The 15762-nt window shown below is 33.6% G+C and overlaps 1 protein-coding gene across 1 annotated transcript in view; it reads right to left on the bottom strand.

Annotated features, from left to right (window-relative positions):
* Positions 1–15762, bottom strand: part of LOC145296792 (dynein axonemal heavy chain 1-like) — a 350721-nt gene that overhangs the window by 116612 nt on the left and 218347 nt on the right. The window contains exons 53-55 of the mRNA XM_080142859.1: positions 12721–12892; positions 5722–5913; positions 1215–1334 (exon numbers count right to left, since the gene is read on the bottom strand). Coding sequence (XP_079998985.1) covers positions 1215–1334; positions 5722–5913; positions 12721–12892 — 484 coding nt within the window. The remainder of the gene's footprint in view (positions 1–1214; positions 1335–5721; positions 5914–12720; positions 12893–15762) is intronic.

The raw sequence follows: 15762 nt of genomic DNA on the forward strand, positions 1-15762 counted from the left end.
ATTTATTATATATATATATATATATATATATATATATATATATATATATATATATATATATATATATATATGAAATAAATATTTATATTTATGCCTCGGCAGTAGAGTGAAAAGCATATCTTATTTTTCTTTTATTAATATTATTGGAATTTTTCCTTTTTCCCCTTGTACACATTTTTGTGAATTATTCCTTTGGATTATTTTGGACCATCTTCCAATTACGGGATTTCCTTGGATTTTACTTGTGCAAATGGAAATTCAATTAACTTTCTTGAAGTTATATATTTGGATTTTACTGTCACTGGATTATTTATCTTCCACCAGACTATCCATTCACGTGTAATCACCTTTTTCTTCACCATATTCCCTCTGCTTCACTTTTTTGTTATCAAGTAAGATCTTTGACTGTTTCATCAAATACTTTTGCATGCAAAATCCGATCCCGCATTTTGCTAATTCCTACCCTCTGATGAGAAGGAAAGTATTTATTCGAAACTTCGCGGATTAAGGACTATCCACTTATCTAATGTTTCCTTTTCAGATTAAATATGTTTTTAACTCATTTCAAAGTGTTTTTTTAACATGTCTTATTAACTGTTTGCTCGTATATATATATATATATATATATATATATATATATATATATATATATATATATATATATATACTAGCAGGGGTGCCCGGCGTTGCTCGGGTGTTTGGAGGTGTATGCTGTGCAAAAAAAGCAAAAAAACAAAAAAAAATGGTTAATTTTTTAAAACTTTGACCCCTATTATGACCACTTAAAATTTATTGTTTCGGGCTCAAATCACTTTATTAAGTTAGATCCATGTTCAAGGAACCTAAATCTAAAATTTCAAGTGTCTAGACCCAAAATTGTCGGAGGAGTTTGGTAGAGTTCTTAAAGGTCAAATCGTTGAAATTTGACCCCTTAACAGCCAAATTTCTGGCTGACACCCGTCACATCGATTTTCCCAAATCTCAGTACCCGGTATTTCAAATTTCGAGTCTATAGACTAAAAATTGACAGAGTTATTGCGTAGGGAAATGTACACAGACAGACAGACACACAGACAGACAGACAGACAGACACGTTCACTTTTATATATATATATATATATATATATATATTTATTTATTTATCTACCTGAATTTTAACTGTAGGTGGTACTTACTTACTTGCTAATTATTATATCAATTGATTAAAGGCTTACTGTATCGCGAGAAATTTGTTCCATGGTAACAACTGATTCTTGCACAGCTTCATCTAATAATGGTCGCATTGTGGCTAACTCGTCTTGGAGTTTGGATACATCAGCAGCAGTGGCAAGAAGCTACAATAAAAAACACACATTTATTATACTTGATTGAAATCAATTTTGTTTCAGTTTTACTCTATTAAGTTAGTTTCTCGGTTTTTGAGATGATGATTGGTAATTTGAAGTTATGTTTCTTAACTTTTGAGATGAGGATTGATTATTCGTATTATTTGGATTATGCGAACCTCCAAAAGTAAGGTTAGAAGAACACTGGAAAGCAGTGATACGCGGAGATATTGAAAAGTCGAGAATGGCTAACTACATATAGAGAAAAAAGAGAAACCATCCACCATTATGGGACAAAGTAAAAATTATAGACAAATCAAAACGGTAGAAAGTAAGATGATTCAAAGAAGCAGCACCTATGATGAATGGCAATCAATCACTAAGTAGACCTAACATAGACTTTTAATGCTTTTAATGGGAAGGATTACTTATGAATCTATATATCTATAAAAGTGAGAATGTGTGTGTGTGTGTGTGTGTGTGTGTGTGTGTGTGTGTGTGTGTGTGAGAGGACACTTCTTAACCTATATACTCAACGAATTTTTTTATCTACAGACTTGAAATTTCGTATATAATATATTTAGATATGTGGAAAACTTTTTAATCCATTTGCATTTGGGGAAAAAGAGCTGTTAATGAGTCAAAATGGAAAAATTAGCACGTGGGAGTCAGCGGATTTTTAGCTGTTTGCTAACTGTTTCATGAATGCGCATGCGTGAATAATTCACATTACAGATTATTTATGTTAAGAATAAGTAGTTGGAAAACGCCGTCCAAAGACCGTGTTACGATGGTCTAATGGCTATCGTACTTGATTCACTTGTCTTTAGGTTTTGGTTTCAATCTCAGCTGGAGTATTTTTTCTTCTTTTTACTTACAATAAGTGAACGGTTTTTAAAAAAATGCGCCTGCGCATGCACATGTCTCAGTTTCTGCATTAATTAAAATATAATATTTATGTGTATTTTAATATCAGGTAACGCCGGGTGGCCTGCTAGTAGTAGATAAAGTCACTATAATATATATTTCGGATTACTCCTCTCTCACCATTTCCCCTTTTCTCTCTCTTTCTCCCCTTCCCCCCCCCTCTCTCTCTTTATTCTCTCTGTATATATCTCTCTCTGGCAACTAGTTCATCATAACAGAAAAAAAAAAGAAAGAAAATATAGTCACCTGAACGCTGTGTGTCAAACAAATAACAATGAGAATGAAAAATAAAAAAAAAAAGAAACATTATTTATTTTTATTCTCCCATCCTTCTCTTCACCTTTCACTCGGACTACCCCTCTGTCTTCCTCCCACCGCTTTCTTCCCATCACTCTCTTACTCTCTGTCTCCCTTCCCCCCCCCCTCTCTCTCTTTTACCTCTCTCTCTCTCTCTCTCTCTGGCAACTAGTTCATTATAATAGACGAAAAAAAAAAGCAAGCAAGTAAAATAAAACCGACTTCTATTTGACTTAATTTCTATGTTGTTTTTCGAACAACTAACAATAAAAAAAAAAGTATTTTTTCTTTTTGATCCTTCTATGCACTAATTTTATCCCTAACCCAAAAGGATAAATCTTACAGCATTTCCTTTTATCATAATCAGTTTGAGTTCACATCGAATCTCATGATGTAAGGTTCGTCAGTGTATCTTGAGTAGTTTGTGACTTTTAACCAGGCAGACACACAAACAGAATTACAATTTTCCTTTATAACAGACTAACAGAAAGTTCAGGAAACGAAAAATCGCAATCTCAAATGTAAATTAACCGAAAAGTACCAAAAAGATTCTTTTCACACAATAGAATTGAAATAAGATTTTTAAAAATAGTAATAAATATTCGTTCGAACTCCTTAGTTTCATATCAAAAGCTTTGGAGACGTTGGCAATGCTGAGCTGTGCGTACTGTGAAATTTTTGTACTGTTCGGCGCAATGTAAACAACTTGCCATCGTAATTGCTGAATCTACGGTATTTAAGGTGTGTCAAATTATTTACAAGGCAGTGTGTTTCGTCAATAAAATGGATCGTAAAGGTGGTTTGATTAGTTCTGAAAAAAATATTATTACAGAACAGCAAGCAAAAGGTAACACTACCCTCGAAATATCGAAAATAATATGAAGGCACCATCAAACTGTGAAGAACTTTGTCAAGGATTCTACAAAGGTACGTAAGAGAGCTGATGAAGGTAAAGACGTTCTCTACTCCAAATTAAACGTGAAGTTGTTAAGAACCCTGTCCAGACAAGTCGAGAAGTCTTTGACCAAGACGGATTAAAGAATGTCTCAAAAAGTACTCGATGTCGCCTTTTGAAAGAAGTGACAAAGTCTGTTAAACATGTGACGACGCCCTCATTAAAGCAACATCATATACAAAACCGATTGAAATGGGCAGAGGACATGAAAATTGATTTTTCCAAAGTTTTGTTCACGGATGAAGTATGTGTCACATTTCATGGCCCAGACGGCTGGAGCAAGGGATGAGTCCTAGATGGACGACATCGTCATCAGCGTTTAAGGGGCCAACAAGGTGGTGGTGGGATAATGATTTGGGCTGGGATTATCGGAGGTACTTTAGTTGGCCCATGGAAAGTTCCAGAAGGCGTAAAAGTGACGTCAAATGCTTACATAGCTTTTCTGAAGGAGCACCATGGCTGAAGAAGTAAAAGTTGACACTCAGAAGAACCATTATTTTTATGCAGGATAATACTCTCTCGCATGTAGCAAACAAAAGCAAAGAGTGTTTGCAACAACTGGGGTTCTCTGAGCTACGGAAGATGGAGTGGCCTACGAATTCGCCAGATTTGAACCCAATTGAGAACCTTTGGAGTATCATGAAGCGACGTCTCTATGCAAGTGGACACCGATTTAAGAGCAAAGATGAGTTGTGGGATGCTCTCCAAGAGGTATCGCGAGCAATAACTGTTGACGAAAACACAAATTTGACTAATTCTGTGGACCAACCTCTTTTACAAGTCATTCATAAAAAAGAATCGCATACCCCCTACTAATTATATCAACAAAGAAATGGCTATGTAGTAATTGTCCTAGTAATTTTTCCTAGTTCATTTAATGTTTGAAAATTATTTCAATAAACAAGTTATGGGTATATTGTTTTTGTTTTTTCTCAACCTTGTTGACACAATAACTTGACACACTGAAATCAACAGATATTCCTGTCTTCTGCCATAGTTTCGCTAATACTGCTTTAAATACTTTTATCTTCTGACTGGAGTAGCTGAATATTATTGTAAGCACTTTTTAAAATTTTCATGGATTTTTATTCACTCGTTCCTTAAATATTTAAAAAAAATGTAAACTTGTTAATAATTTGATACGCAGTGTATATTAATAAACCGTCTATGGACGAAAGTTTTGCTTTTCTCTTTCCTTTCTTGATTTCGTCACCGACAGGATAGACAGAGGCGCTGTTACTTGTGTAAGTCACGTTTTGCATTACTTCCGCCACAAGAGTACTGTTGTCAGATCTGGAGAGTTGTGCTCAACACACTCTTTTTGCCTTGACAGGTTACAAAACCGACTTCGCAATCTAATGGCGATATCCTGTTCTCCTCTCTACTATATCTTCCTTCACAGAAGAGACGTTGCTAATCTTTCTGTCATTATTCTCATGGCAGGTATTCGGCTGAGCTTTAATCCATGCTCACTCCCGGTAAAACATTCATAACAAAAACGCGTCTAGTTACAAACACTGTCAATAATTTTCCTTTCTCCCTCTCTATGCTTAAAACTAAATGAAACTTCCATGAGCAAAGTTTCTGTTCTAGAACTAACCGTCTGTGGAACACAATATCGCAGGGCTATTTCCCAGCTGTCTATAACATTGTGGTTTTCAAATCCAATGCAAACAAATTCATGTTGACTCGTCCTCTTAAATAATCCACCTCTGCCAAACTTTCACTATTGTTACTAACCATTATGATGCTGTCTCACCACCACTCCTGACACTCATTAACCCTTATCCTCGAGTAATTTTTGGGCCTTGGTAAGTCGTGAATCTTTAGTAAAAAAATAACAAAATAAAAAATGTGCTAATCTTTTATCCCGATATCAAAAAAATATCCGTAACAGAACTATGTGTCATAATAAAATATTGTATTAGAAAACAATAACAATAAATAGTTAGTTAATGAGATGTTCTTTTGCTCAGCAAATATGCAAATTAGTTAACTTTATGATTTCGATTGCTAATTGTATACCAGAAAGCTATTGTTCTTTTATTTTTATTATGAACTTGGTGTTTTAATCTCGCTATCAGTGCGATAAACAGGCTAACTTTGTAAGCATCACATTCATTTGAGGATGATGCTGGGTGCTTTTGTTAATTTAGAATATCGGTAAAATATTTAAATTTGAACAACATAAAAAAAAAAAAAAAAAAATCACTTTACCTTGTCGAGGCCGGAACGAAGACGTTGAAGTGCATGCGAATTTTCCATTTTTTTCTTTCGGATGAGCTTGGAGAAAATTCCGAGTAGTTCCAAGTAACTTGTTGGCGTGACATAGTTGTACCTTGACAATTCCGCAAGATATCTTTGCGTATGAAACGTCACAGATGAATGGATAACTTGACACATTTCAACCTGCAACAGAGTTATTATTTTTTCTTTCTCAGCAAATGCACCAAAACATTTTGCAATATCTTTATTGCAATTAGTTTTACCACGAAAATAAAATTAAAATTCATTTCCGTTTAATTCTAGATAATCTTTAACTTTTTTTTTTTTTTTGGAAAATTATCCGTCTAAAACAAGCTACGTTTTATTTTTTTGCATATTTATCTCTTTTATATTTGACAAGCAAAAAACCTACCCACCATCTTGCCATTAATCTAGCTCTAAGAATTCTTTTTGAAATATATAACTTAGATTAAATATCTTTAATATAAATCTATTGCAATCTTTTAAAAGAAAATAGTTTTCATTTAAATTACTTCCCTTGAAAATGACTAAACATTATTTTAAGACGGGTTTTAATTTATTTTTGCTTATTAAATCACATTAATTAATTGCTATTAATATTGATGAAATAATTGCATACATATAGGAAAATAGGATGATAAAATTACAGACTAATGACACCAAACATTAATTTATTATGAACTGTTTAAAAGGTTGTTGTACGTATTAAGAATACAAATAGCTGTGTTTGGCTTTGGCTCTCTACTATTTATTTTTTTTTTTTATTTTTTATTTTTATTTATTTTATCTATTTATTTTTTTTCTTTCTTTCTTTATTTTTTTTGCTTATATTCACCTCAAACAAAGCACATGGCCACTGCAAAATTAAGAGGCTACTGTGAATTAGGAACAGATTTATAAGGGCATCCTAAGTGGGGAGTTGTGCAGCGAAATGTTTGTCCATAGTTAAATTTTTGCACGTTGGTACAGTAAGGGAAATGCAGAGCAGGGAGGGAATTCCAGAATAAAGCAGTCCGATGAAAGAAGCTATTAGACTAGAAAGTTTTCCAACACCTGGAGATCTCTATAGTGAGGGGGTTGTGATTTTGTCGATTGTCTGGTTGGTAGAAGGGTAGGGGTACTTACGTTGATGGAGCACAGGTGAAACAAGTTCATAGAAACACATTCCACTGAAGTACTTATTAAACAAGCACAGGAATGCAGCACTGCGGCGATAGAACAGAGGCTGGAGCTTGATAGACAATGTAGGAGTTATTAGATTAGAGCAGTGGTTCCCAACCACCGTGAGTGTGGCCCACTGGTGTGCCGCAAAAATGCTTATTAGTGTACTGCGGATAGGTTATAAGCGAAAGTTACAAGTTGCTATAGATGGAAAACAGCTTTCATGTTTTTATAACGGAAATTGTTTGTATAAATAAATACTAACTCACATGTTATTTCTTATGTGATATTGATGCTTGAATAAAAAAAAAAAAAGAACTAAAATGTATAATAAATCGTTTGTTTAAATTGTTAGATATTTTGAAATTTCCATTTTTTTTTTTTTTTTTTCATTTTTCTTAAACTTTTTCTTCTAGGGGATGGGACATCCAACCAGATGTCTGACATTTACCCCTATTTTAGTGAGTCCAACCAAGAGATCTTTTCAGGATTCTAGCCGTCCCTTTCAGTGCAATCGTTTGTATTTCACTTGCACTTGGTTCACCGGGTATGCTTGCTATGTACGTTTTAAAGTTCTTTTTCATAAGCCCAGTTGCTCCTATGATGACTGGTATAATTGAAACGTCTTTTAATTTCCAATTTCGCGGTGAGCATTGTTAAATATTCATTTAAATGATCATTTTTTTATAATAGGTATGATGTGGAAATTTAAAGAGCTCAGTAGTGTGCTGCCACGAATAAAAAAGCTTGAGAATCACAGGGTTAAAGCCTCATTTTTGGACCTTTTATAAAAGAAAGAGAGAGACACAAGTGGTTGGTGCACCAGCCCAAATGTAGTATGCATCGGTGAATGGTGGCTTTGTAGAGATATAGGATACTGAAAGTTGTGACAGCATGGTAGTGAGAACCCACTTTGTTTGCAGCAGCCGTGGCAGTATCTTCAATGTATTTGTTTTGATTTATGTTATCTGCAAATATTAGGCCAAGGAGTTTGAATGTTGAACTCTCAGGTAGGGTGCTTTTAGCCACAGCAATCAGCAGTTAGAAAAGTTGTTTTTTTATAATTGTTAAAGGAAAGGAACTTTGTCTTAGTAGCATTAAACGTAACCATCGATTTTTGGTCACATTCCACTACAGATGGGAGGTCACTTTATTAAAAATTCGGTCATTGCCATTGGATATGTGTGCATTCACTTTGTCGACATGTTGAGAATAGAGTGCGAGTTCATCAACAATGAAGCCCATTCAAAATCACACTTCCTGCGAATGAGACGATCACGAAAGTGTCCCCCAATATCATTGAACTGCAGTAAAACAAAGACTGTTGGATATTTATGACTTTAACTTAGTGGACAGGACAGGCATAGATTGAAGTTTGTTTGTGCACAATTTGGTTGTACGGCAGAAAGGATTGTGAAATTTACGAACGATTTCCTTGATGGCATGCACCAATTTAGTTTGCAATCAAACTAATGAAAAAAATAAAAGAGAGTTAAAAATATGAAAAAAAAATAATGGTATTTCTTAAAGAATCGTTTCATTGATGATTAAGAGATAGTGTAAAGAATTTGTAAGCTTTGCGAATGGTGTCTGGAAAATCGATGCTATAATTTTGGGATTATGTTATCTATTATATAAATCTCTGTCGTCTGTGTGTTTGTGTGTTAGTGTTTTTGTATGTTTGTATGTCTGATAAAGAACCTTTCTCATCTGCATCAGACCGACATGAATCAAGTACCGTTAGAAAGAGAGATCTCTCGGACACATAATATTGAAAAATTAGAAAAAAATCGTTAATTGTTTCATGTAGAAATGTCGTTTTGTTTGAAGTGTGGGGCAGGTAAAAACCTTGGCTTTGACGCTGTTTGTAAATCGTGCATGTGCGAACAGTCAATTTGTTGTTTTGTTTAAAAAACATAAATTTGCAACTTCATAATATCTGTGTCGTCGTGGTCCGATCGATAATGTGTTCGCTTACAAACTTAACTTTTGTGAGTTCTCGTCAACCACGTGGCATTTTTTTTTTCTTTTTTTTGCTTAGAAGATTCTTCTTTCAGTTTCAGTTCTGGTTGATAACATCCAAGTTTCATTTTTTTTTATTTAACTGTATTTTATAACCAGGCAACGCCGGGCGCCCCCTCCCCCGCTAGTCTATTATATAAGTCTCAGTTGTTTGTGCGTTTGTGCGTTTGTATGTTCGCTAAAAACTTTTGTCATCTGCATCGAAGCGGCATGAACGTGGTACAGTTAAAAGAAAGAAAGAATAATCTCTCGGACACATAATATTGAAAAATTAGACAAAATCGTCAATTCTTTCATGTAGAAATATCGTTTTATTTTAAGGAGGGGTCAGGTCAAAAATGTTGGTTTCAACGCTGTTTGTTAATTGTGCATGCGCAAATGGTCAGTTCATTCTTTCATTTTAAAAATCTAAATTTGCAACATAATAACATTGGTAGCGTCTTGGTCCAATCGATAGCGTGTTCGCTTACAAACTTAACATTTGCAAATTTGTGCCCGCCATGTAGCATTTTTTTTTAAATAGCACGATAAAATAACACACAAATCCCGTTTCTTTTTTTTTAATTGACTCTGTTATAATATATACGAAATCTCCATAAATTAAAATATCATATTTAACTGTATTTTACTATATATATATATATATATATATATATATATATATATATATATATATATATATTACTGTGTGTAATATATATATATATATATATATAGACATCGCATGAAGATACTTAATGTAAGGAGCTAACAGAAATGCAAGATGATTATTACAAAAATATTGGCCCTAGTCTAAATCAAAGCTATAGGGTAGGAGGAAAACAGGAAGTGAGTTCCATAAGCTTAAAGTTCTTAGAAAGAAGCTACTGGAATAGGAAGCCATATTATAATGAGGTATCAAAACAGCAAATTGACAGACTAACAAATCAAATGAGTTGGAACAAAAAAAGCAGGGAACAGATAAAGCAGTTCTGAAGAACGCGTACAATGTGTTTTATTTCTAACTATGTTAATTGTTTTGATAGGCATTATCTTTGCCTGTAAGACCCGTTCAGGATGACATTTTTTTTTACTGATAAAACAACCACCAAAAATGCCTTTGCATTGAGTGGAAATGGACATTTGTGATTGAAACTTGATGAACAAGTTATGTATAGATTTTTTTTTTTTACTATTATTTTACTCCAAACAAGGCATAGTGCAACTTTGACGTTATGGGCTACTATTTGAGACAAAATTTACAGGGATATTATGTAGGGAGTTGAGCAGCAAGATGTCTGTTCACATTACACTTGAACTTCTGCATGTCAGTACAGTCAGAAAAGCAGGAACCTGAAAGGATATTCCAAAATCTAGCATTACAAAAGGAGAAATTATTTGAGCATCCGGTATATAGTGATCTCTACTGTGTAGGGGTGGGATTTTGCTGCTTATTGGGTTAGTCAGGAGTATTTATGCTGATGTAGTACAAGTGCTTGGGGTTTTTCAGAGCGCAATTCATTAAAATACTTGTACAACAGGCACAAGGATGCAACATTTTAGCAATGGAACAGAGGATGATAGTTGATAATACGGGACCTATTAGGTTGACAACTCTTTTTTTAATCCTAAGAATGAGAGACTTGTGACAGATGCACCATCCTAGATGCATGGGCAAATTGTGGCCTTGCAAAGGTACAGGATACTCTCAGGTGTGAGTAATTTTATAGCACGGTAGGAAATTCTTTGCAGCAGCCTTGGCAATGTTCTCAATGTATTTGTTCCAATTCATGCTTTTTGCAAATGTTAGGCCAAGGAGTTTGAACGATGAGCTCTCGGGTGTTATTAGTCATGGCTATTGGTAGTTAAGAAGGTTTCTTGTAATTATTAAAAGAAAGAAGCTTAGTCTTGGCAGCATTGTATATTATGATCCATTTACGTCACCATTCCACTAGAGACTGTGAGTCTTATACGATTTCAGCCATTTCCTCAGATATGTGTTGATTCGTCCTCCCCGTATCTGTTATAAAGATCATTTATGAATATGAGGAATAATAAAGGTCCAAGGATGAAACCTAGTGACACACGCACATTTATATCATATTGTTTTGATGTACGGCTGTCCAGGACAACCTGGATTTTTCTCTTACCTTAAAAGGATGTGATTATGTTAAGTATTCGTCCAGTAATGCCATATGATTTAATTTTCATGAGTACACAATCGTGCGAAACCTTATCTAGCCTCCCTTGCTTTATCCAGTGCATAGTATATATGTTCAGAGATTACAGTTAGAATATCTGCAGTAGAATGGGTTTGCCTAAATCCATACTGGTCGGAAAGAAGGTTAGGATCTATGAGGTGGTGAACTAGTGCTTGATTGATTAAGGACTCAAAGATTTTGGCAAAGAGAGGGAGGAGTGAAGCTTATTTCTACCAAATATGGTTGGATTGTAGAATGGCTTCTTTTTTTTCACATGATCGGTGGTTTGGTTAAAGGATAATCCTCACAGAGTGGTTCTTGCAGCATATTTCACACGTGGCGGTGCAAGGTAATGTTTTTGCTATCATTGACAAAAACTAACCTCTCCTTCCATGTATTTTGTATGCAGACAAGAAAATAATAACGACTCTTCTGCCAATAAAAATATCAAATATCACTCATTTTAAACTTTTATTCACTCCAAATAAGGTATATTGCCACTTGGATGTAAAGGGCTACTATTTGAGACCATGTCTGCAAGGGCTCTATGTTGGGAGTTCAGAAGCGAGATGTTTGTTTGCAGTAAATTTAAATTTCAATATGTTAGTACAGTCAGGGAAAAAGGAAGCAGGGAGGGAACTCCAAAGTCTATCAGTTCAAAGTAAAAAAAAGTATTAGATTAGAAGGCTTTCTAGTATCTACGGACCTTTACAGTGAAGGGGTGGGATCTTGCTGCTTGTCAAGTTAGTCGAGGGGGAAACAAGTGTTCTGAGTTCATCAGAGTGCATTCCATTAAAATATTTGTAAAACAGGCACAAGGATGCAACATTGTGGCGATGGGACAGGGGGTGGAACTTGGTTGATAGTGCAGGATCTATTAGACTGAAGGCCCTTTTTTGGATCTTGTCTAAAAAGGAGAATCTAGTGGTTGATATTAGCAATTCTATAGGAGGCGTTTTTTTTTTGTGGTGGCCATCTTGAACTTTTCATGATGTAAATTTCTGTTTAATTTGAATTATGCAGTATATTAATCTTTATTTAACTGCTTCAATGATGTTTGTCTTTTTTACTTGGTTAACTTTAACGGCAGGGGAAAATAAATTTGACAAAAGAATACATTTAATTTAATAATGCTTTTTAATCAGTTTTCTTGTCTATGTTAATAAGAGTTCATATGAACATAAAACTTTTAGATGATTTAGTCAATGTTGCTTTCATTATTTTTTAAAATGCCTCATTAAATGAGAAATTTATTTTTATTCTATTTTATGTTATCTATTTTTATTTAATTTTTATTTATTATTATTATTTTTTTATTTTTATAATTTTCTTTTATTTTTTTTTCTTTATTTTATTATTTCATTTTATATTATTTTTCATTTTTTAATTTAATTTTTTTATATAATTATTTATTTATTTATTTATTTTGTTTAATTCTATTTTGATTTAAAAATATTTTTATTTTAGAAATTTATTCAATTGACATTATTATTCAGTATTCCAAAAAAAAAAAAAAGTTGCAAAACTCTATATATTAAAATAAAGTAATAAACTGGAAAGATTATATTTAAAATAAAAATAAAAAAAAACAAATGCTAAAACTTACAACTCCGTGCATCACTTCTTTGCTGAGGGAAAGCTCGGGTATATCTTCTAAGAAATATAACGCTACAGATTTTAGAGCATCTTCAGGCCACTCACTAAACCAGTCGATAGTACAACAGTTTACAAGTGCAGGGAATTGACGAAGTCGAGCTCGGAAGACTTCACCTAAAGGACTGTAAAGAAAAAAAGTTAAATAGACAATATCTTTTTTTGTGATGTGTGTACTTTGAAATTATATGGCATAATCACGTTTGACACACCGGTTCCCACCAGATCACTAAAGTTAAGCAACGATAAGCCTGGTCAGTCTGGGTGACCATTTGTGACTTCCAGGTGCTGTATGTGCTCTCTGCTTATCTCGACAATTGTTTCCAGTCATCCTGGACTTCTCCTTGCCACTGGACTCAAACAGTGCCGATTCAGGAGAGGTGTGGTTGGGGTTTGCGCAACCCTTGCCACACACTTACATATGCAGTTGCCCCTACAGGGGGTATCTTTGTCTTTCGAGACTGAATGGAAACATCGAGTAGTTTGAAATACAGAAAACTACAGAAGTAAATACACACAACACAAGCAAAAAAAAAATCGGTGTTCATCAATGTTCAGTATTGAAACCATTGTTGTTGGACAAATTTATCTTTAGTTGACCTTTGACAACTAAATCTTTTCGTTTACTAGCCAAATAGAGAAGTTACTAGCCAAACCCACATGATTTTTAGAGTATGACATCTTCGTTCTGTGATGAATATGCACATCATAAAGATTTTTCTGTTTTTTTTTTAATAAGTGTAATTCTAAATATTCAACAAATTTTATGTTGATACTTGAAGGTATAAACATTCGAATTTCTTCAGATATTTTTGGAAACAGCCTTCGTTAAAAAAAGGAGTATATTGTTCTATTAAACTTTTATTGTTTAAATAATTTAACTTTGTTCGTTTTATTAAAAAAAATAAGCTGAAAAGATATTTTTCACTCAGTAGTGAGCCTTGGAAGATTGTCAGTGAAAGAAATGCGATCGCCAAAAGATAAGCGTTTCGTTATTTCTAATCGCCACTTTGAAAAATGAAAAATCACTCGCCAATACAACTGTTTCACTCACAATGTATAGCCCTGTGTGTGTGTGTGTGTGTGTGTGTGTGTTTGTATATATATATATATATATATACATATATATATACATATATATATATAAATATAATACATATATATATACATATATATATATAAATATAATACATATATATACATATATATGCATATATATATATACATATATATATACATATATATATATACATATATATACATATATATACATATATATACATATATATACATATATATACATATATATATACATATATATACATATATACACATATATATATACATATATATACATATATATATACATACATATATATACATACATATATATATATACATACATACATATATATACATACATACATATATATACATACATACATATATACATACATACATACATATATATATATATATATATATATATATATATATATCACTTAATTAAGGTGATATATATATATATATATATCACTTAATTAAGGTGATTAATTGACACTTCCTGACACTGAATTGGATTTGAACTTGGAACATTCAGGTTTTGAGGCATCATAATACGGAGTATGAAAATTTCAAACTTACATTGTTTATTTGATAAAACCTTCGTTTAATGGCATGAACATAATCTGCTGAACAATTGTGTACAGGCAATAAATATTATTTCATCTTGTTGTTTTTGTTAGTAAATAAGAAGCAATTTCGAGCTAAATTCTATTTAGTATTACGCTTGTAATGTGAAGAACTTGAAATGTATACATATGCTGAAATAATCGCAAGAAAAAAACAATGGTGTTTTCATACAAACGGAAGTTTGCGATTATTTCAATATATGTACACATTTTAAGCATGTTCTTTGTAAAATTACAAATGTAATATGATTTTTTTTAGTAATATTTAACAAAAACAAGATAAAACAATATTTACAGTGTGGAACGATAAAATTGTCGCTCTAGAAAAAAAAACGACATGATTCCATTTCCCTTTGATGAAAACCGATTTTCTTTTTTTGTTGCAGACCGTCTACTATTTGGCCAATTGTGTACAAATCCCAAGAGCGATAGAAGCCTTCTATCATGTCTGAAAGTGAGAAAATGTTCAACGAACAAGATCGGAGATGCACCGCTGTATAATTCATGCTCTCTACTAATCCAAGTTATGACAACAGGACCATTGCCAGCACTCTCAAAATACAAATACAGATGATTCAACGCTTGAGGACACAGTTTAACACATCAGATGACCCATGGTTATGGTCTTTGGTGGGGTTTCAAGTGAGGGCCACACATCTTCAAAGTCGGTTTGAAAGTCAACACCAAAGTGTACCTGGATGTGCTGAAGAGTGTGGTGATCCCCTGGTGCAATAAGGTGGCCGCTGGCAGACCCTGGGTGTGGCAGCAGGACTCAGTGCCAGTCCACTAGTCCAAAGAGACTCAGACGTGGCTTCAGCAGGAGTGCTAAAACTTTGTATCCTTCTCTCACTGCCCCCCCCCCTCTTCTCTCCAACTTGAATCCACTAGACTACTTCGTTTGGTCATACGTCAAGAACATCACCAACATGACCGCCCACAACAGCCTGATCACCGCCATCTGCCAAGTATTTGCTGAACTCCCGCCGGTGCTTGTGAAAAAGGCATGCTCCCAGTTCTGGACCAGTATCAAGGCAGTGATTGAGGCTGAAGGAAGCTACATTGAATAGATATCAGTTCTACTACATAATCAAGTTACCTGAATTGTTTTTTCAATAAAAGTTTTAAAATAAAGCTGTAGTGTTGTTTGCTTTAGGGCGACAATTTTATCGTTCCACCCTGTATTACATATACATAATTTTTTATCATATTATGTTCAGGCCATTAAACTGTGGTTTTACCCTTTATTTTATGTTTTGGAAATTTCGAGATGATTTGTATTATTGGGACTACTATTCTCCATTCTG

Source organism: Euprymna scolopes, chromosome 17, assembly GCF_053919585.1.
Source record: "Euprymna scolopes isolate OS-2025 chromosome 17, ASM5391958v1, whole genome shotgun sequence".
Taxonomy (NCBI): domain Eukaryota; kingdom Metazoa; phylum Mollusca; class Cephalopoda; order Sepiida; family Sepiolidae; genus Euprymna; species Euprymna scolopes.